This window comes from Coturnix japonica, chromosome 1, assembly GCF_001577835.2.
Source record: "Coturnix japonica isolate 7356 chromosome 1, Coturnix japonica 2.1, whole genome shotgun sequence".
Taxonomy (NCBI): domain Eukaryota; kingdom Metazoa; phylum Chordata; class Aves; order Galliformes; family Phasianidae; genus Coturnix; species Coturnix japonica.
This window is the reverse complement of record NC_029516.1, coordinates 152209432-152232442: the sequence shown is the minus strand read 5'-3', so window position 1 is coordinate 152232442 and position 23011 is coordinate 152209432. Positions and strand designations below refer to the sequence as shown.

The following is a 23011-nucleotide window of genomic DNA, read 5'->3' as shown; positions in this document are numbered from 1 at the left end:
GCAGTCTGTCTCTCTAGGGAGCTTTAGGAAAGGCGGAACAAATTCTTGCACTGCACTTTCTAAACTCTTTAGGAAATTAACTAAAAATGGAGTTCACCCTCTAGGCCATTTGGATCAGTTTGCCCTTCATGCAGCTTGAGGTTACAAAGCAAGCCCATATATTTCACTCTGAGTTTAATTTTGAGCCGGTCTCATTTCCCATGAAGTAACACAACACGTATTATCTACACCACATATGCTACGGGCCACTGAAGACTGTTTACGCTAACCCCTGCTTCCAGACTAAGAGCTCATACTTTTCCACTTCCCTTTTCATTTGCAATAAAGCTGAATTAATATTTCTTTTATTGCTAGGCAGCTGGGGCAGCTCCAGGTGAATAAGGCACTTGAGTGTCATTTCTGGAGCCACTTATTCTTTAGTTAGCACAAATTCCCAGTGCACAGTGGGCTGTTCCAGAGTGAAGGACAAGAGCTGATTATTTGATATTAAAGCCATTCGATTCTTACCATCATGCACAAACGCACACTGAACTGATCGCTGACCTACTTTGTTACCATCATTTCTCAGAGAAAAAAAAAAGAATGAGCAGCATGTTTAAAACGAAGGCCCTGTCCTTATTTATTACAATGGCAGACCACAACAGGTTGCAGATTGCCCATTGTTTCACTTAGACCTAAATATGCCACCCCGCATTAAAGAGACGAAGCAAGGAGAGCAGACAGTTGATCTTTTGTTGTTGTTTGTTTAAGAGAACAGTTTCTTGTCATAACACTGAACCTACACAGGGCACAAATGTTGGAGGAGAGTTAGAAATAAAACCAACAAACCAAAAGCAAACAAAAAAGCTGTTTAAGAGCCAAAGGGCAGCGCCGACACAGAGGGCTCAGCAAAGGATACTGCAGGCCGCAGGCCCCTGCGCTGGTGCGGTAACCTCCCAGCCGCTGTCCGCTCTCTGAACAGTGCCAGGTGAAGTGCTTGTCTTGGCCGGTGCTCAGCACCCACTCCATCTCCAGGACAAACAGAATCATGATGACCCTGCTTTGATGAGCTGAAAATTAAGCAGACAGACAGGTAGTCACATGGCAAAGAACACGCAGGCAGAAGACCATAGGAAATGCCATCCCCTTGCGCCCAGCTCTGCCGCTCTGCACTCATCTGCTCAGTCTTTCCTACAGAAGACAGCTGTGTACAGTAATCCTCTCAACTTAAGCTACCATGTAAGGTTCCTCTCCTGAATAGCAGCTTGAGGAAGAAGAGAATCAAAGTTGATGTACACTGCTCTGAAAGTAATGCCTCCTATTTATTTCCATGGAAACTACAGCAGATACAAAGAGCACAATAGCACTATTTTGTAGAGCAAATTCTCAGCTACAAAACACTATTTTTCAGTATAGTCACCACTGTTTGCTGATTTGTGTGGATGAGCTGATAGAGAAGCTCTTCATTGCATGCTATGACAGCTGTAGCCCTTGTAATTCTTTATATGCCTACAGGATCCATCCATCTTTTGAGGTAGCACAAGTCTTCTTTCCAACACTGCACCATCATCAACAAACTACCATTGTGGAAAGCACTCCGGGCTGTATTTCAATCTGCTTTGAGCTGTTTTTTAGATGGCGGAGCAGATTCTCATGAAGAAGCACACTGCCAGCTCCAGTGGATCTGGCCCTGGATCACAGGACCTCAGTGGAAGGAGGAGTAACACACAGGCACAACCCTACACCAAAAGGAAGCTTTAGATCTGCATGGTAACCAGCTAAAAAAGAAACTGGGAAAAAAATAATCCAAAAAACTGAAAAGATCACAGCTGGGCAAAATGAATAAAACAGATGAACGAATACGTTTCTGCTGCCACCTAAATAAACTCATCAAAAGCTTTTCATTAAAACAATGGAACCCAGGCTTGTACAGAGGGATTTCTGTATGAATGACCACTGGGTTTGGGTGTGAAGTGCTGAGTGAGATGACTTTTTATTAAAACAAGTGGCTTGAAAGACACATGGGATTATCCCCAGCTGTAAGTGAGCAGTGCCTGCTGTGCTCCTCAATCCGCAGCCTTGCTGCTTTATTGCTGTTTTGAGACTCGGCAACACGTGTCACACAAAGAGGGCTGCTTGCGTTTGTTAGTGTAGAAGCTGACATGATGGAAACATTAAACATCTCTGGAAGCACAACAACCACTCCAGACCCTCTGTGTGAAATGCAGAGAAGTTCAACAAGAGCAATATGGAAAGACTGCTGCCTGCCTTGCACAAATATAAAGCACAGATGAGAGTCACGATCAAACTCCACAAGGCAGAACAAATTATGTTAAAAAAATAAGAGGCTTCCAAGCAGATCTGTCTACCTTCAGATTCCTCCTTCAGGGAAGAAATTCAGTGATCCCCACTGCACTAAGGCAGGTCTTCATGTATCTGTTGGTCTTCCTGAGCCAGTGGAGCACTGCAGAAGGGGCCATGCCAGTATCCATGCTGATGCAAGGACCCGATGGGATCACAAACATGCCCTGAGAGCTTGTGTGCCCCAGCAGTGCTTCAGACAGACCCAGGCACTGCCACAGGACTGCAAAGCTGGCTGTGATCAGGCTGTTCAAGGCCTACCCAGGGATGTTTTATCAACGATGGAGATATGCCAGCCTATTTGGACAACCTGCTCCAGTGTTTGACCTCCTCCATTTTGAAGAACAAAAATCCCTGCTATCTAATCAGAACTTTTTCCCCCCTGTGTTGCAATCTCTGTTAACTGCCTCTTGTCCTTTCACTGTACACCTCTAAGAGCAGTGTGGCACTGCCTCCTCACCGTCCCATTGTGTGGCTGTACAGCACTGTAAGACCCATCTCTGCCTTCTCTTGATGCCAAGCAGAACCAACCCTTTTTGGCCTCTCCTCACACACCACATGTCCCCCCTCCCTTGTCACCTTGGCAGCCCTGCTCTGGGACTTCCTCATCCCAGGAGCCCCAAACTAAACACAGAAACCTCATGAAGTTTAACAAGTTGTGAGGCTTAAAGAAAAATTCCAGAAGATGACAGTGGGGCAAGGCAGAATTTTGGGCTCTAGGATTAGTATCGGCTCAGAGACATGAAGCAGCACAAATAAAACGGTGGTCCTTCATTCACAGAAGGCTTGAACACTGTTTGTGTGCTGACAAAGGTGGAGCAAACACTTCCAGCACTGCTCAGTGCAGCAACAGCTAAAATGAGAAGTGGGAATGGAGGGAGGATGTGGCCACAGTACAGGGGGCCAGCAGGAGAATGGAGCCCACATGTGGGAAGGACAGAGGGAAGCACAGCCTATACGCATGCACCAGCAGACTATTTGGCAGACATACAACTGGCTTTTTAAGACACAATTAGTGCTTTAGTCACTAGAGCTGCTTCAGCTACTTAGAACAATGCCTCATTGTTTCCCACCCATCCCAACGCCTATACTTTAACATGGCCATATTAGGAAGGTGTACTTCATGGAGGGGTTTGGAGGGCAGTCACCACAGACAGGTGAGGAAGGCTTATCTCTGCTGACTGTGCCCTGCTTAGCAGAAAGGCCACACTTCCCTTCCCTGAACTCTCAAGACAGTGCGGTGCAAGTAGGCACCCTCTCTCTTTGCAGCACTGTCTCAGAAGCACTGCTGCACTCCATACCCAGTGATATCCCCTGATAGCAAAGATGCAGAGTTAGGATGTGCCCCAGACAGACACAGCAGGCAGCAAGTGTTGCATGCTTAGGTGTGAGTGCCTGAAGGCAGACACTGTCTGTGGTCTCTGACTGCTGTATGAAAAGTGGTGTCTGCAGGTTATGGTTCACCAGTGGGACTCTTCAGTGCTGAAACCCACATGGGTCAGACTCTGGGGACTGTGGAGTGAATCACAAATTGAGATACAAATTAAGACTGCAGCGGTCTCATTCATGTGTATACTTTGTTTGTCATCTGATACTTTTCTTCATTCACAGACTGAAACAAAGTGGGCATTTGGGCTTGATTTTACAGCTCTCCCTGCATTCATGAAAGGACACTAAAAAACAGACACATTTTAGCAATGCTTTGCAAAATCAAGATCCTGGAGCCATAAGGATGATTCAAGGGCTGGAGCACTTCTCCTATGAAGACAGGCTGAAGGAACTGGGCTTGTTCAGCCTGGAAAAGAGAAGGCTGTGGGGAGACCTCATTGCGGCCTTCCAGTATTTAAAGGGAGCTTATAAACATGAGGGAAATCAACATTTTTACATGGGTGGATGGTGATAGGACAAGGGGACAATGACAGTGGTTTTCTTTCTATGATGACATTCCTAAAGTACACTTAAAATGAAAAACAGAGCACAAAATAGCTCAGTAACAGTCTTGTAGTGTCAGAACAAAGCACAGTATTGATCTATCGATGAAAACAGCATTTATATTAGCTTAAAAATCACAGTGAAGGGGAATATTTCTATTCACGCCCCTTAAGAGCACGTTAATAAAAATTAACGAAGATACAGACTAATTAGCACAGACCGTGGTTCTTACCCTGGTAACTCTTCACTTGTGTCATCTTGTTGTAATCTTCTGATAAAATGAATTCCTGGGGGAAGAGAAAAAGCAACATAGAAACAGGGCTTAGAGATGTGAAGTCTCTTCAGGCAAACAAACACAGACTTTCCCCCTCCCTCCACACACCTCGATTTTATCTCGCTATTAATTATTATTTATTCTGGCATCTTAGAAGCAGACTTTCTTGCTTTGCTACTGCTCTGTTGTGGCTACCAAGCAGTCGTGCATGGCCACAGAGGGTGGCTGCCCAGGGATGGGCACAGGGAGTGACCCAGCTTGGCTCTCTCCACAGCCAGGGAAGAACTCCCTATGGGGAGATGCTTTGCAGTCCTGCTGTTTAACCATCTTTAAATTAGCTTTTAGAGCATGCAAATGATGACAATCAGCAGTAAAGAGTCTGCGTGGAGGTCTCAGCTCTCAGAACAGTTGTGTGTGGTTAAACAGAATGAGCACCTGGGTGTCCCTGCTGCTTATTGTGAAGGGGAAAGCTGCTCAGAGCAGGGGAAACAGTGGTCACAACACACAGCTCCTACAGCCTCACTATGGAGGAAACACCTGGCAAAGGGTGGGCCCTGCAGCACCACCACATGAACTGGCTTTCAAATGGCCCTCAGGTAATTATGTGCACACGTCCTGCTGAGAGAAATGTGAGAAAGAACAAGGAGCTTGGAAACACATCGTGTTGAATTATTTAAAACAAACTATGCCGAAACTCCCCGGGCTAATCTAGCTCAGGGCCAGCAACCAAACTGATTTCATCTGGAAATAGTGTGAAAATAAAAGGAACATTGTAAAACATGAGATGAGCCACATTTGAAAGTTGTGCAATATTCATGCATATAGCACTGCCAAAAGCACTGACAGAAAGGACTGGGCTTCATGAGCCCATGGGCTATTTATAAGGCAAATCCAATGTTTAGTGCTGAAGAGTATGAGAAAACATTCTGACCACTGAAATACTGATATTTACCCAACTTTTCTGAACTGGAACAAGGAGAGTCATTCTGTATATCCTGTGGGGTCTCCAGGTAATCAGCATGGCACTCCAGCACCTGGATTGCCCCTAATACACCATAATTCCTGCTTGGCACCAAGGCAGAGAGGCTGCTATACTCATCTATTGGAACCTACAGGTCCCAGCTTCCAGGAAACAACAGTGAGTGGGTTGAGGCAGCTATGTATTGTGCTGTTTCTAGTTCTCTGCTTGTAAATCGGTAATAAATATGTTCTCTTGAATTGCACAACCTTCCACTCCTTTATTCTTATCCACCTCCTCTTAGCTTTCCTCTGGCAGCTGACAATTACAATGAGGGGTGTTATTTAAACAGTGGTGGCAAATCAATTAAGTCAGCTGGATTTCTATACCAGGGTCACCTTAACTCTACAAACCACAGAGCATTACAAATCTGCTATACCTCCCCACCTACTTATGGGGGAAGTGGTTTTAATTAACCACAGCCTGAAGAATGTTAAACCACCCAGGATACTTCTCTGCAAAGCCCACTCGAATTAAAGACCCTGTTCCATGAACGTTAACTGTCTGCTGATGTTGCCTGAAAAGAAACAGCTTTAATTGCTGCAACGTGTGGTTGGAGAATATGTTTGTCTTTCCCATCAATCAGCCAGTCCTGGTACTGAACCCAGATTGCATCAGGCTGACACGCAGATGCGGGTGATCAGAACTGCAGAGATAAGGAACAATGTGCATTCAAATTCCGCTTTGGCATTTTGCCTTTGACAAACCTGACGTGGTCATTCTGCTCAGTTATCCGTGGATAACTTAATGGAAGGCTGAAAAAGTCTCCCGGATCCCTCCATTACAATGCAGTGAATCAAAACACAACGGCAATTAGTAAAGGTAAGCCAAGTATTGATTAGGTGTGCTTTCTTACAAGCCACAGTTACACACTATTGATGGAGCACGCCATCTAAAGAGTTGAACACACAGTACAATATGAACACAGTTCCATTAACCTGAATGCTGGGTGTCATGATATCACATGTTCTTCTCCCCACCTCCCCCCTTCTTGCATCTTGTTTTCTCCCCTGAAAGCATTTGTTACTCATCTCCTTGTTTCCACGTTTTCTAATCTTTCAGCTCTTTTATTTCTTGGTCCCCTGTACACAGTCACATGTTCTTCCACTGCCCACATTCCCCCATCCCTCTCAAGGCCAGATGTTTTAATTACATCAGCAGACAGGTAATTTAACACAGGGCACCTTGCTCCACAAATTCATGCCCTATTGCACATACATTGTGGCTGCTGCGCTACAAAAACACTGATTACATCTCTTTTAACATTGTACCAACAGAAACTGGCTCTTGTCCTTCTACACATCAACGTTACGCTCCTCTCAGAGCTGCTGATGCTTCAGTTCTCATTAGGCAGCTTTGGGGCTCTTCTTAATGAGCTAGAAAGGCTGAGGTCAGCCACGCAGCTCAGCTGGTGCTTGTTAAGAGGACAGGGAAAGATTTGAGTCTTGTGACAGTGCTTTTGCACAGGAGGGACTGTGACAAATTACAGCACTTGGAATTGAAAAACCAAAAACCTTCCTCACAGGGATTAAAGGTTTTTCTGGCAAGATCATCCTTTGCTCTTCACAGGGTTTTCTTGTGTGTGGGTTTGTTGCTTTTTTTTTCTTTTCCTTTGAGTTTCTTCGCTTTGTTTTTTGCCGTACTGAAAACATTACTGATCCATCTTGTCTGTTTAAGGAAAGCTTATTACAGTTACACCCTTGCTGTACTCGGTGCTACAAAAGCCTTTAAGGTGAAGTCCTGAGCATCTGAAAAGGCCAACCCAATGCCCATGACGCTGCTGCACAAAGGCTCTCAGTTATACCTTCGTAGAGCACATCTCCCTCACACTGTAACACATACACACCACAAACTTCCCATCTTGAGTTTAAAGCTTCTCAGCCTGCAAATATCACTGGTGTCCAGTTTCTAATTATTTGTGTTAAGGTAAACAAAACCTATACCCTACTGCATGCCAGTTCAGAATCCTTGGCCATGGGTGCTGGCTGATATGACACAGAGTCTAAAGAACAGCCATACCCTTTCAGAGCTGCAGGATTCATCAAGTGATGGATCACAAAACAGAACTAGAGACATCTGCATAGGGAACAGAATCCCATCTCAAGAGTTTATATTCTATAAAGAATATTAGTATGTTACCCATTCACAGCCTAGCTCCCACCTCAGGGAATCTACAGTCTATACTCTGTTAGATGATGCCATTTTGACAGCACAGTGTGGATCTCCTTAGAGGCTTGACTTGATCCTATTAATACAAGTGACTGACAGTGCTCTCACTGTATCGTCCAGAGAGCAGCAAACTACCTTCAGGAACTGAGAAGAATGAATTGTCTTAAATCTAATGTCAGAGACTATGTCTACATCTGCTGCAAAGCGAGGTCTATAAAATGATTACAATCTTCTCACTTCATTAAGTGCAAAAATCAGAATAGGATAGAAACTATTATGCTATTTCTTGGGGGAAAAAACATTAAACTTCCCACTGTGGCAGAGGTGCACACCAGCAGGTAGAGCCTACGTGTTTCAAGTACTGTTTACAGCCAAACTCTGCAAGATCCGATGATGTGGATGATGAATCTATACTAAGTGCCATCCCCAAGAAAGAATTCTGAGAGGTCTGTTCCTGTGACCCGTTTTCCTTGTAGACCTTCTCCAAGCATATAATAGCTTCACTGGAACACAAGCAAGGAGAAACAGAGCCTAAAACCACACTTCACTGTGGCTTTGCTGGAACATCTTTATCTAACAGTAACATCACTGCCCATCCTTCTCAAAAGGCACCACAGGCATTTCTGAGGTGTCAGACTTAACCAAAAGCCACATAACTTTCCAGAGTATCATGTGAAAGGCAGTTTCACTTTTTTATTCGTATTTATGCATGAAAGTAAAAGCAGCAGCACAAAAAGATTAACTTGACATGATGTCTGTACATTTCTTCTGAGGGTTACACAGTAAAAGTGCACTAAGACCACCTCGTTGGAGGAAGTTCTCTTGCTCTGTGGACAGCAAGGCCTGCTTGTTTGCTTTTGTGCTAGACTAATTTCACATGTATACTCCTGTATCTGTGCTCAGGATGTCCTTCCAAAAGGTGCTTGTATGGAGCACGCCTTATTAACCTTCTTTAGCTCTAGAATGGAAAATATTAGACCTCGTTCAGACTCTCTGACTCTTCAAGGCAAAATGCCACAAAGATAAAGGACATCTCTTTCATCAAGCTGGAATACTTAAATGCCTTATTTAAAGTTGCCTTCACATTCTTCAAAGGCCTGGTGAAAACATATGCATCCAGTAGGACTGGAAAATTAAAGCTATTTTGGAGAGTGGGAAGGAGGGAATTTCAGAGGTGCAGAGAATTCTTGGGCAGCTGTCCCATCTCCTGGATACAAAAGGAGAAATCTTCTATAAGCACTGAAAATCTCTGGTGCTGAGCCATTAATAGCTTGATGGGTCAAAACCTGCACAGCTTCGAAACAGCTCGTGATCAACAGCTAAAAGGGTTACATGTCCCATCCCAAATACCATCTTGGTTTAGTGCAGATAGCTGCCTTTCTGCCAACCTACAGACATATATTCAGTTATAAAGCCCATAAAGCAAAGACAACAGCAGTAAAATCAGAAATGACGATAAAATTGATCTTAAACTGTAGAAGTCTACTGATGGAGCATAGAAGTCTCTCCCTGACCCCTAGCTCCTTTCTATATGGTAACACAGCATTTCATCAACTATTCCACAAGAAAAATCCAATGGTTAAGGTCAACTGCTATTCCCTATTCCAAATCTAAAAGTCAGGCTCTTGTTTTAATATCCTCCTTCCTTTCCACACACTCAGATCTCTGAGATGTTAATAAACCAAATCTTTCAGCCTACAAGAGCAACTCCAATTGAGATGAAAACAAAATCTGAACCCTGAAACTGGGAAAAGCAGCTAAATATAGAGCAGAAATTCATCTTCTGCCTCTCAAACATTATTTTTCCCCTCTCAACTGCTGCTTTCAGAAAGCTCGGGTATGGCATGACTAACAGGACATTCATTTAATAAAACAACAGCTGTTCAGCTGTTTGTCAAGTATTTTTTTTTTACCATTTTTTAAAGATAGATGCAAATTAAGACTGTTTAGTTGCCTAACAAATACTGCAGACTTCACTCAATCTTTATGTGAGGGCTGGAGAAATATTTGGAGCAATCTACCACACTACAGCTTTAGATCCACTGCAGTAAATATTCTCTCTCCCAACCACTAGCAAAAATATCCTCACCCCAACACACATATACTTCTCAAACGGGAAGCGTTTCAACTAGAAATCTTTGTATGTACTTACTGAGATTGTACCATTGTCTAGACCTATGGACAGCCTTCTGGTTTCCGGGTTAAAAGACATGCATGAACATGGAGCTGAAAGAAATGAACATGATGATGAAGTTAACAAAACTGTGATTTTCTTGAAGTTCTGGAAAGCCTAAATCTAGCCAGCATGCTTCACGGTGCTTCATTTTGCCCCCTTCCAATAGACAAACATTTAAAAGAGAAACCAGTGCTTGTGCAATTCATTCAATCCTATCCTATTAGGACATGGATTAGCTGTTATTTATTGCTCCAGTTTCTTCATTTTTCCTTACTGGTGCTTTCTGAAAGTGGGCTTGAGGCATGTTATACAAGAACAGTGCTGGTGTATCCACATGAGCAGTACCTGACATTTCAGTACAAATGTTAGGTTTATTTAGCTGAATAATTAAGGCAGTCTTTACAAAATAAACCAAAACCATTTGCCTGGCCTTTATCAACAACAAAAGAAAATGCTGTCAAAGACCCACGTCCTACACCTGTACTAAGAATGGTGGTTAACAGGAGCTGACCTACCAGCCAGTATGAAGAGCAGTCAGTCCTACTGCTCTCTGGTCGTTTTCCCAGACAACATTATTACAGTATCACATACTATGGCCAAAATACAAGACTCTATGGAAAACTAGCCATTGATTCTTACATCAAGACTAATAAATATCAGGGTATACTCTTAAATTGCTCACAGATCAGTCTCTCTAGGATATGGAGAGGTTCACATACAGGGTAAAAACAGACTTTTCTTGTAATAACTCAAGTGGTCTGCTTGGTTTAATCAAGATACCATGAGGCTGCATTCAGAAGGCGGGGGGTGCTTCTACCACCCAACACAGCAGCATGCTGTCCCCATAGAAACCTTTAGTGATCACTGCAACTAGGGACAGGCATCCATCCCCTTTCTGCAGTGGTAAGAGCATTGATTAAACTATATTTGTGTAATAGATGTTGAGTGCAGTCAGATGTGCTTTTAATTCTATTACCCCCCTTCTTAGTTTCTCCTCTCCATTGTGGTTACATGCAGTGGTTTTGTCACTATAGACTTCATATATATTCATATATGGTGGGACACTGCTACGATACTGAGACTTCCAGGTCACAGTGGAATTAGGTTGTTGTAGGGGAAGCTGACAGATACAAAGCAACCCAAAGTAAACACCACATCCTTTCAAAAGGCACTTGATACCAGAACAAGCATATTCAACATTCCAGCTGTAAAATGTCAGGCTGTGTGCATACATTGAAAAACCATCAGTAACTGAAGATAACAAACAGTGCACAGAGAAAAACTCTCAGTTAAACTAACTATTTAAAGTATGCTTTTTCCAGATAGCTCAAAGTACTTCAGATACAAAAGGTGCAAGCAAGATATGAGACACTCTGCTAAACAAAGGTCACGTTTGAGTTCCAAACCCACATGTACCTTGCCACAGCAGTGTGAAGATACTTCGCTATAATCATTTTCCTAAAGGAATCCTTAAATAACATGTACTCTTGGAAAAATGAACGTCAGTCCCAGCTACACTAATGGAATTGAAATGGTACCAGTTGCAACCAGACAGCAGCAGCTTATACTTTACATGAAAGTTTGACAGTGACATTCAGATACATAAGAATTGGGATCATTATAAGGAGGGGAACAAAAAAAGAAAAAAAAAGTAAAAAAAAGCCCTAATTTTCCAAGACGTTAAAGAGCCTTTTAAAATAATACACAGGAAAAACAACAGCACTTTGAAGACTCTCTACTTTAACATCTAGCTATGACTTGGATTTCACACTGCAAGAGGCTTGATCTGATCTCATGGGCTGGATATTCCTGACACGTAAGTCTGGCTGTATTCTTTACTTCTCAGAAAGGGTGGTCAGGCATTGGAATGCACTGCCCAGGGAGGTGGTGGAGTCACCAACCATGGGAGAGTTCAAGAAACGTTTGGATGTTGTGTTGATGAATATGATTTAGCTGGGAAGTATTGGTAATGGTTGGACTAGATGATCTTCTAGGTCTTTTCCAACCTTGATAATTCTGTGATTCTTTATCTTCAATATAGTGCAAATACACACTGAAACTGAGGCAATGAGTCTCCTCAATTAGAATCTGACAGAAGTGGAAGAGAAATACAAACTATCTGCATTTTCAGAGTGCCAGAAGCGGCACAGTGGAAGACCTAAGGGTTGTGTTTTCCTTTGCACGGTTTTGACCATCTGCTTCAGAGCAAAGTGTTAGCTAAAAAAGACCATCACAAAGCCATGTACTATCTGCCTCAAACCCTGGGTATTCCACAACAATAAAACCTTTACCCAGTTCTCCATCTGACAGAGGTTTTTCTGGTTGGGTTTGGGTCTATTGTGGTCGTTTGTTTTTATGCAAAGCTCTCTTGTATTGACTACGATACCTTCTCATAACTTTGTGTAAAGGTGCTTTTTTGCCTCCTGTACTGATACTAACAAATAATCATATACGTAACCATGAGAATTAACTTGCCCAGAAACTCTTTCTCAAAAGAGTTGGGCAGAAAACTCTAACTGAGGAAAACCCACTCCTGAATAGCAAATATGTCCCTGGTCGGAAGAATCTACAGTCCTAAGCATTCAGAACACACTGATGGCTCCATTGGGTGGCAGAACCTGACCAAAGCACATGTCTGGCTCAGCCGCAGTGCCTCATCCTCCTCACATCCCAGAGTACCCGGGCTGCAAACTCAGTTATTAAGGCTACCTGACAACAAATCATAAAAGGGTGTGGGTCACGCAGCACTGTAACCAGCCATGAGTCATGCTAATGGGTCATCTGTAGGTGGGACTGCCACTCTCACAGCTTGCTAAGCAGCATGAAAGCATCACTATGCCTGCTACTTTTCTTCTGCAAAGAACCTCTGTTCTCTAGACAACAAAAAACAACGTGAACCTAAAGCGGAGGACAATCAAAAAAGGTGATCCATGCAGAAACAGACAAAACGTAAATGTACACCCATGCAGAGGCTGACTCAGAGCCCTCCCTATGATTTTAAAGCTGATAACTTAATTGGAATTGCTTTAATGTTTAATTATACTTGATCATTTTTGAAACTGGTGAATAACTCAGTATAATGGAAATGTCTCATGACTCAAAAATTTACCAGCCTTAAGTGAAGGAACAGCATCAGGTGCTCAGATTAATAGCCCCATCTGAGTGGGTCTGGATTTACTCAATCTTTTCCAATGCAGCTATTATTACCGGCAATCATGCAGCCTCTCTAAGACCAGCAGAAGAGCTAAGATGATTTTAAAGTGAGAAGTGCCACTTCATAACAGTTTGCCTGTGGGAAGCAAACCTCTTTGGACAGGTCCAGGGAAAGAAAAAAGAAAAGATCTTCCCCTCTATTTAGCAAATGAAGGCTTTCCTGGAGCAGGCAAGCAAACATCAAAGCCACCCCGCAGCCCCAAACTGATGATGTCATGGTACTAGAACTGTGTAACATTTGTACTCATCAAACATTTTATGCATCACGGAAATAGAAATCCTCTAACAAATCTAACTATGCTAGTTTAAATTCTACTTTCTCCAAAAAGAATGCCTCAGTGGGACTTGATAAATGCTCCCTGATCTGCTTTCCAGAAACAAGCTAGCCCAGCACATATGAGTTAACTGAGGAGCATCAGCATATTTCTGCTGCTGATGGCCTGCACTCAAGACAGGTTATGACAGGGCAGTAACCTCTTCAACCACCTCTATGAAAAAAGGACATTAATCTTCAGTTTCTTTTAAAGCATGAACTCTCTCTTTGGGATAGAAGACATACAGCAGATTACACTGGAGAGATCCATGATGAAAGCTTGGTTTTCTGCATCTAATTGTGGGGTAATATGACTCTGCTTCTCCACTGGAAAACCAGCCCTCTCTGTCTAGTATCCCCTCTATTGTATTAGCTACTGCAGGATATTAAGTTATTATCAAATAAAAACATTTACTATTGTACTCTAATGGCCTGAGCACGTGCAGTAGGAAGGGCAGAGTGATTTATACTGGATACTTACAAAGCTTTATGGACTCCATTAGTGGTGGAACACAGGACTACATTTTGAGCTTCCACATTTGTTGATCCATATTCACATAAGTGCTTGTCCCTTCCTAGCACTTTTGTATGCTTTTGCTGCTGTAATCCCTGATGCCTCTTGGGAACATTAGCATGCAACTTGGTAAAGCTTCACAGAAACCATGAGAACTACTCAAGCATTGAATTTAATATGGAGTGGTAAGCCCACAGCAAACGGACATAAAACATTAAGCTCCATCAAATCAAAAAAGACATTGTGCAATTACGCAGTAGATAATGAACATTTCCTTATACTTACATGGCATTGCATGGTATATGCTGGGCCAGTACTGTCCACTGTCTCTCTTCAGCCAGACACGAACCGTCCTATGAAAGAACAAACAAAACGCACGTGAGGAAGAATAAAAAAGTATCCATGAATGAAAACAAACCAGTGGCACTGAATGCACAAGACTGTGTTTAAAATGAAGTTATGACACAGAGAAGGAAACTCACAGACTCCGACAGCAGGCCTACACATCAAGCACAGATGATGATGATGATGAGGGTAGCTCATTCCTTGGTACCATGCAGTACCAAGCTGAACACATCATACAAGGCAGCCTGGCAGTCTTCCTCTGCTCTGTCAGTTCAGAGCTGCTGTCTTCAAACAGAGGCAACCAGACCTTCTGCAGTGCTCCAGCATCCCCACAAACACATCAGTGGTTTCCCCCTGCTGGAAAACCTTCCCAGACTTTTGCTTGCTCACACTGGTATCATATTTGCAGCCTCCATCACTCAAACAGCACGCAGCTCATCTACACCCACTGCACACAAGATGTCTTTCACTTGTTTCCTGAGCCAACGATGTGAAACTGATGTCAAATCTGGGTCATTAATATTTATTTTTTCAGCCTTCGGTATTATTTACTTAAGGAAGAGGAGTACATGGTAATAATGTCACATACCACAGAGAATGCAGTTTCCAGTCCTTTTTAGCCAGTTTACAGCAATATTTAATACAATTTAATATAAGTTGATCCAAAACACTACACACGCCAAAGATAAGAACAAAGATGTCACATGATGTAATAAAGCAGCCCAAACTACTTAATTGCCCTGTCAATAAATTATATTTCTATTAATATAGAATTAATAATATAAATATATTTCTATTCCATTACTGCTCGTGCAAAATGAGAAAAAAAAAACATCATAAGAACCAACAGCATGAAAAGATGTTATCTGAAGCATCTGAAAGTGAACATAATCAGCAAGCCCGTTCAGGTAACTTGTTACAGAAATACTTCTCTCCCCAGTAATTCATTTTAAATAAGGAAGAACAAAAAGTCTTGTTAACAATTTATTTTAACATTAAGGATGACTACAATCCCTATCTTTAAAACGACTATTTAAAAGCTATGTTAAGCGTTATATGACTACCAAAATCTATGTGTAAGTAGACACAGAAGCACGAAAGTCCTTATGGGTTATAACTTCCTTCTCATAGATCACCGGGCTATTGAAAGACAAAAAAGTAGACCTCAGTTAATTAACCTTTTCTGGGTAATCAGCATTGTTCTCTAAGCAGGCTCAGGCTGAAGAACCAACAGCTGAATGTGAGAAAAGCCCTCAGAAGAGAGCATCTTTTTTTCAGCTGCAGTTCTGCACATCTTTGTGTACTTGGAACAGTATGACCCGCCAGATGTGAAACCCTGAACTTTCTAAAGCTTCTAAAGAATGCAGAGAAAAAACAAGCGTGAATGAAAACCTCTAGTTTTATGGTTATGTAGCACAAAGAGCACTTGCTGGCTGCATGGTTACTGGGAGGCAACCAGCACCCAACCAGGTGAGGATCCATTCTTCAGCTGCTCTGGAGCGATTCAGCTGGCATTGCCAGGGAAATGAATTGCCCTTTCATTCTGTTGCCAGTGAATTGGCTTGGAAAGACTTTTAAAACCTATCAAAACAATAAATACTCTTCTACTGCTTTCAAAATAGAGATTGTTTATTTTTAAATGAGACAAGCTACGCAGATATTATCCTACCATGTACAAAATAGATGGGGGAGGTAAGGATATAATACAACCCTGCCAGAAAGGGACTGGTGGATGGGAAGCTGGACATGAACCAGCAGTGTGCCCTCGCAGCACAGAAAGCCAAGCGGAGCCTGGGCTGCACCCAGAGCAGTGCAGGCAGCAGGGCAGGGAGGTGCTCCTGCCCCTCTGCTGTGCTGTGCCAGCTCACCTGGAGCACTGCGTCCACAGGTGGAGTCCTCAGGGCAGGAGAGACATGGAGCTGATTGAGTGTGTCCAGGAGAGGGTCACAAAAACGATGCGAGGGATGGAACATCTCTCCTATGAGGACAGGCTGAGAGAGCTGGGGCTGTTCAGCATGGAGAAGAGAAGGCTCCTAGCTGACTTGTGAGCTGCCTTTCAGTATCTAAAGGGGGGCCATAAGAAGGAAGGGAACAGACTCTTTCTTTAGCAGAGTCTGCTGTGACAAGAGAAAGGGAAATGGTTTCAAACGAAAAGAAGGGTGATACAGATTGGTCATAAGGAAGAGGGTTTTTTACAGTAAGGGTGGTGAGGGGCTGGCACAGGTTGCCGAGAAAGGTGGTGGATGCCCCATCCTTGGAGATACCCAAGGTCAGGCTGGACAGGGCCCTGAGCACCTGATGGAACTGTAGGTGTCCCTGTTCACTGCAGTGGGGAGTTGGACCATATAACCTTTATGGGTCCCTTCCAACTCAAAAGCTATGCTATGCTATGCTATTTATTCCATTCCATTCCATTCCATTCCATTCCATTCCATTCCACCCTAAAGCACTGGGTTTATCCAAAGACCAAAGCCTGCCCCATTACAGCTCCTGCTCTTTGGAAAGGGGTGGAGGTTGCCAGTGCTAACAATATGACACGGTTAAAAATAAAAACATCCCATTCTGTCAGCAGTCCTAACCACAGAGCTGATTTAGTACAGTTACAGAGCAGTTTGCAAACAGGAAAAGAAACTTCTCTGGAAAACTCTTTAAAACTCAAAGCCAGCTATTTAATTGTCAGACAATGAGAGAAGAGTTTAATTTTATCCATGCTGCTTTCTGTGAAGCCTTCTGCATGCACGTTTTCCAGCAATCAGTATTTTTAATTCTATCTTGAAATAAAAGGAATTAAAAATGCCACCTGTTCCTCAGTATAAAATAATGAACAATTCAGAATTATAGAAATGCCTCTCTGAAAACTAAATAACTGGACTGGAAACAGCAAACTCTTTATCCACTGTTATTAAATAAACATGATAATAGTAGTATTTAAAATGCAAGCACAGAACTGACAGTTTTAGACACATAGACATAAAGACATAGAATGGCCTGGGTTGAAAAGGACCACAATGATCATCCAGTTTCAATCCCCCTGCTATGTGCAGGGTCACCAACCACCAGACCAGGCTGCCCAGAGCCACATCCAGCCTGGCCTTGAATGAAAGGCCTTTACTGCCTCTAACAGAGAGACACTATCACGAGAAGTAGAATAAAGGAAGATATTTAACAGCCACATTTAAGATACTATATCTACACAGCCCATCACCCCAGAAGTTCTTTGGGCACTTTAATGGGTAAGAGACATGAAGTGATGCTGGCTCCTACCTGTTATGACATAAGCCACTCCTGGGATTTTCTTTAAGAATAAAAGACCTTTCACTTTAGGGGCACTTCATGAACTGGTATGCTGAGATCAGTAACAGACAGTTTCATTTCTGATAAATTTTGCAAGCAAGCGTATGAGAATAAAAACTAAAATCGAAACTGATTTCCAAACCAGTCTCTGTTTCAGGGAAAGCAAAGTAATTATCAAGACTGAGAGCCAAAATCTCATGCACCAGGGTAAGTTTATATTACAGACCCCCATCCTATGTTCCTCTGCAAAAACAAAACAAAAAAACAAAAAACAAAAAACAACAACAAAAAAAAAACAATCAAGAGAAACCAAACCAAGCAACCAAAACACAAAACACTTCTGCCACCATCCCAGGGAAGTTCACAATTATTCCTCTCAGGCTTATCCATTATGGTCCCCATGAAAGCCATCATACAACCCTGAACTGCAGGAGCCGTACAATATAGGACATGTTTCAGGTTCCACCTCATTTTTAGTGGATTTGTTGAATGAACTTTAAGATTTAAGCTGAAATCATTATGTTTACTAACTCTACTCTTGCTGAGAGTGCGATATGGTGTACAATCATCCTTCGCTGTCCTCTGGGTCCTCTCAAAATAAAAGAGCAGGTTGGGTTTCTAATGGTGGTGACCTGAACACCATTTGTCAGGTAGAGGTCAATAAAAGTCCAGACATCTCATTTCTCCTCTTGCCATATAAAAATGATGCCAGAGGCAGTACTTAAAATTCAGGCACATAGAAGCAGCTCTTCAGCCAGGTGCAAAGAGTAGGGCAGTGGAGAAACACCCATGGGGGGCTCAGCCATGGGCTTTTTTGATCATCAGCGATGGATATGATTTTTGCCACCGCTGATTTTTCTCCTTATTGAATCTAAATAGTCATAGAATCATAGAATTACCCAGGTTGGAAAAGACCCTGAAGATCATCAAGTCCAACCGCAGCCTAACCATAGTACCCTAACTCTAAAAACCCTCCGCTAAGTCATATCCCTGAGCACCGCATCCAAACGGCTCTTAAACACAACTAGGGATGGCAATTCAACCACCTCCCTGGGGAGCCTATTCCAGTACCTAACTACCCTTTCTGTAAAGAAGTTCTTCCTAATATCCAACCTAAAAGTCATAGTCATAATAAGTCTTTACTTTCTATCATAATCTTCCTCATTAATGTCTCTTGCCTCATCCATTCTGAGTCACTCATACAGTTTGCTGCTGTGCATCACAGCAAGACCCAGGATACTATAAAAACTGAAGCACATATGCTTGATAATATTTTTTATCATAGTCACATTTTGAGGCAACTCTGAGGAGACAGGGAATGAGCTATACAAGAGTTCTGTAAATTCAGTTCAGCAGTTAATGAACTTGCAAAGCACTTTGCTAGTTCCTCTCTCCTTAGGAAGGCCCAGTGGAAGAGTCTGGGAATGAAGCTCAGAGCTGATGTGATTTTCCTTTGTTTGAAGAGATTCAAACCACTTTCAAGAAGAGCTGAAACTTCACACTCTGCTTGCACAATGTTCTAACTTAAAGCTTGCTTTGCTATTTCCCTATTTAATTTATGCTGTCGTAAACTAAATGCAAATGCATATTGCTTAACAGGGAAAAAAATGAAGTTTTGGTAGGTTATGTGCAACTCTGCAACTACAAGTCAGAAAAAAACCAACTGTTATGACCATCAGTGGTACTTGGTCTTAAGAGGAAGAGACACCTTTTTAACACAGCTTGGCTTACAAAGAGGGCTATTTTATTCTGTGAGAAGTGACTAGAAAACACAGCTTCGTAGGAGACAACCTTAGGAGAAGTGGATTATTATTACTTAGAAAAAAAATGATAGCAACATGACAGTTTTTCTACTCAGTTGTGAAACGTTTCCCATCATTTTTTCTTCAGTTTTCTGGACAATGAGCAGTGCTGTTCAGTGACTTTTCCAGTTACCCAAGCACATATGCCTGGAAGCAGCCTACATTCTGCTGGAGCAAAATCAGATTTGGACCAGTTTCCACTGTAGATGAGTAAAGAGTGATCAAAACTGGACCAAAAGTCACAACTACAGAATAACACCATGGTATCTGCAGGTTAGCAGCACAAGGGTCGAGGTGCTGAGCTGCCTCAGGCCTTCAGCAGCCCCACAGAAGCACTGTAAATCACTGCAAATATGAAGCAGTGCAGTGATCACACCACATTCCTGCTTGAATGCTGTAGGGCAGTGAATTTTATCCAGAAATGTGGTTAAGTGTAGGGTTGAAGTTCTCTGTGAGCATTCCCTCAGTTTTATTCTTTGTTCACCTTCCACTCAGAAATGATATCATGGCATCCATGAGAACGGCACAGGACCTGAGAAGAGAGGGGAGCATGGAAGAACAAAGCTTGCAAGTAATAAAGGGAGCTAGAAGACAAGAGATCCTGGCTCACAGTCATAGCCTTCAGTTACAATTTATTCTTCAGACAAATATTTCCCTTGGTTAACTATACAGTTAACAGAAACATGTAGTAAATAATATATTCACTGCAGGGAAGGATCCCACATTTCTACTTCCTTAGGATCATGCCCTCTCTCAGCATTATTATCTCTGTGTATAAGACATGTGCGAGAGTAAATTAAATCCCAAACTACTTGACCTATTCTTGAAGGATATTCTACGTATTGCAGATATTTGTGGATCCTACTATACGTGTACCAGAAATAAGGTTATGGCCGCTAAAAGACAAAGAGCACAGGACATGCAAAAGCACTGACAGCATTCTTCTTTTAACATCACTAAGATAAGTATCTAACGTATAGTTAATGCAGCATAAAGCCGTAGGGGAAAATGTGCTTCTATGAGTTTGTTTTCTTTCTTTGAGTACAGTATCGATTGTATCCTGACCTAAAAGACCCCCCTTCCTACAAACTTTCTTTTCAGTTAATTATTCTTTTGGGCTTATTTTCTGCTCAACAAATAGAAAAGCCTCATATCTGTACTGTACAGGTAAGTTCCTTAGCCAACAAGCAGGACAATAAGCAATTCACACAAGGCTGTAGATGCTGAAGACTTATTGAAACAGCTGGGCTTTGTTTTTCAAATAGCAATGAACAATCATGTCACTGTTTTTCCAAACAGAGCAAAACATCTACTTGGAATGTCTTTGTCTGCTCTGCAGCCACACCAAGATGCTTCTGGAAATGCTGTCCTTGGGATATCAAGGAAGTTCTGCAGAGTTCCATTTCTTGTTCATCCAGTTTCCCACTGAATCTGAACCCTGATTCATGGGTGATAGCGCTCCCTCAGCTTTTCTGCTCATTACAGCTTCATTCTGAGGGCAGCCTGACTCACAAATGTCCTCACACAAAGCCAGCTCCTACTTGTTTTAGTCTGCCAGAAGACACTGGAACTTCTGATTAGGAGAACAGCAGGACCTGTTGGTCTGAACAGCAGAACAGCTTTGCCGGGGTGTTCAGTACTCATCTAAGATGGAAAGAAGCAAGCCCAGCAGCTTTAGTGCCAGTAACAAGGGACAGAGAGCCAGGCAAAGCAGTACAAATCCAACCTAGTCCTTAAGCGTTTGTTTTTCAGCTGCACAGGGACTGCAGACCTAAAGTGCCATGCAAGGTGTTCTCAGATTTTTTCCTTTTACACATTTAAGGCTAGTTAACTGCTGATTTCATGGCACATCCTCCTGCTCTTGTGTTACGAGATTGGAAGTTTCTCTACTTTCTACATAGGTTAACTGCTGTGCACAGTTCTGTAATTCTTACATGCTTCCTTTTTAATGTCATCAGTCTTCCCAGTCTCTTGGGAAAGCTGTTCTTGTGTTTTCCCTACTTGTCTTCCAATCCCTCTAATGAGGCAATATCCCGTCTGAACCGGCATCTTCTGCATCAGATTCAGCAATCCAGACTCAGACAGACCTGATGAATGGTAAGAGCATTATCATTCTTTCCTTTATCCATCTTCCCCCTTTAAGTACCCCAGCAGTGTTTGTATACTTAACAGATGTGCATGGCTTTTTGTTTTTCTTTTTTTTTTCCAATTCAAACTGGCACTGTTTAAAAATGTACAGAAGGTGGATAAAAGAATAATGCATATTTATCAACACCAGACTCTCTCTACAATACTCTGCAATCCACTTAAAACATTTTCCTTCAGTTCTTCCCATCTCCCCAGATCCAGTTAGTTTACCTGCTAGTTTAGAGCAGCAGACTGGCCCAGAATGCATTAGGCTGGCAGGAAGCAGAGGATTCACCCGCTACAACTCCAATGGACAATCCTAGAATCATATGTTCCTTGCAAGAAGGGTGGGAAGAAAACAATATAGGAGAGCAATAGGCAGAGGCAATCATGCCAGAGGAAAAGGTTGATGGTACATGTCATACTTTCTCCTTTGAAAAGGTGGGACCAGAAAGGCAAGTCTGTGACATAAGCACGGGGAGTGCACAAGGCCAACTCCATCCTTGGATGTGGAAAATAATATCATTTAAACCTGTGAAATGGTGCAACAGATTACGGTGCACCTTTGCAAAGACATGTGGAAGAACAGCGTATTGACAAGAGGCCACTGCTTAAGCGACTGTCACCCATTCACCAGATCAATAAAGCCTGCAGCAGCTCCAATTCAGTTATCTGATTGCTACCTTATAAATAACTAATGCTTTTCAGTGAGGGACAGTATCCTGTTTGTTGCAATACCACTAAATATTAAAGCCTCTCTGCATCTTGTTACTACTTTACTACTTACAGCACCTTGCATTCTGCACCTTGTTGCTACTTTATCTTCCTTTTTTTTCCTAGAGAGTTACAAGAGGAATCCTCTGCAGTTTGGGCCCAGATGCTGTCCCTGCTTGCATTCTCCAGATCTCTGTTGCTGCCATTCATTGGAGGAGCAGTGGGCTTATCTTGAGAGAAGCAGATTTGAGGTCTGAAGACAAAATCAGCTCTGAGGATCAGCTTCTTTGTTTTGCAGCCCCCCTACATTTAAATCTTATTTCAAGCTGATATAAAAGGCAAGATCTGGAAGTTCAAAAGCAATACTTGCTTACAAAGTCATGCTACTAGCCATGGTGATAACAATAAAGGTATTAATATTTATGTACTCGCCAGAATCAGGGATTCAAGGGAGAATACTTCAAAGCAAGGACCACCACCACCCAAGGAGGTGGAGGAGTCACTGTCCCTGGAGGTGCTCAAGGAACATGTAGATGTGGCAGTGAGGGACATGATTAGTGGACATGGGTTGGTGGTTAAAGATGACCTTAATGATCTTTTCCAACATTAATGACCATACAGTTCTATGTTCCTACTATTAACATACTGGACAATCCACTATAAAGAATAATAGAGACTGGAGACAGTAGGCTATTCTTCTAGCAACAGGAGGGTTATTTGTGTGATTTCTTTTTAGGAAAGGGTGACTTGGTGTAAAACAGGACAAATACACAACACAGA

General features: G+C 42.4%; 1 protein-coding gene across 1 annotated transcript in view; it reads right to left on the bottom strand.

The window, feature by feature from the left end:
• Window positions 1-23011, bottom strand: part of WDFY2 (WD repeat and FYVE domain containing 2) — a 49659-nt gene that overhangs the window by 10045 nt on the left and 16603 nt on the right. Inside the window, exons 2-5 of the mRNA XM_015851861.2 lie at window positions 14235-14302; window positions 9886-9959; window positions 4505-4559; window positions 899-1049 (exon numbers count right to left, since the gene is read on the bottom strand). Of these exons, the coding sequence (XP_015707347.1) occupies window positions 899-1049; window positions 4505-4559; window positions 9886-9959; window positions 14235-14302 (348 nt within the window). The remainder of the gene's footprint in view (window positions 1-898; window positions 1050-4504; window positions 4560-9885; window positions 9960-14234; window positions 14303-23011) is intronic.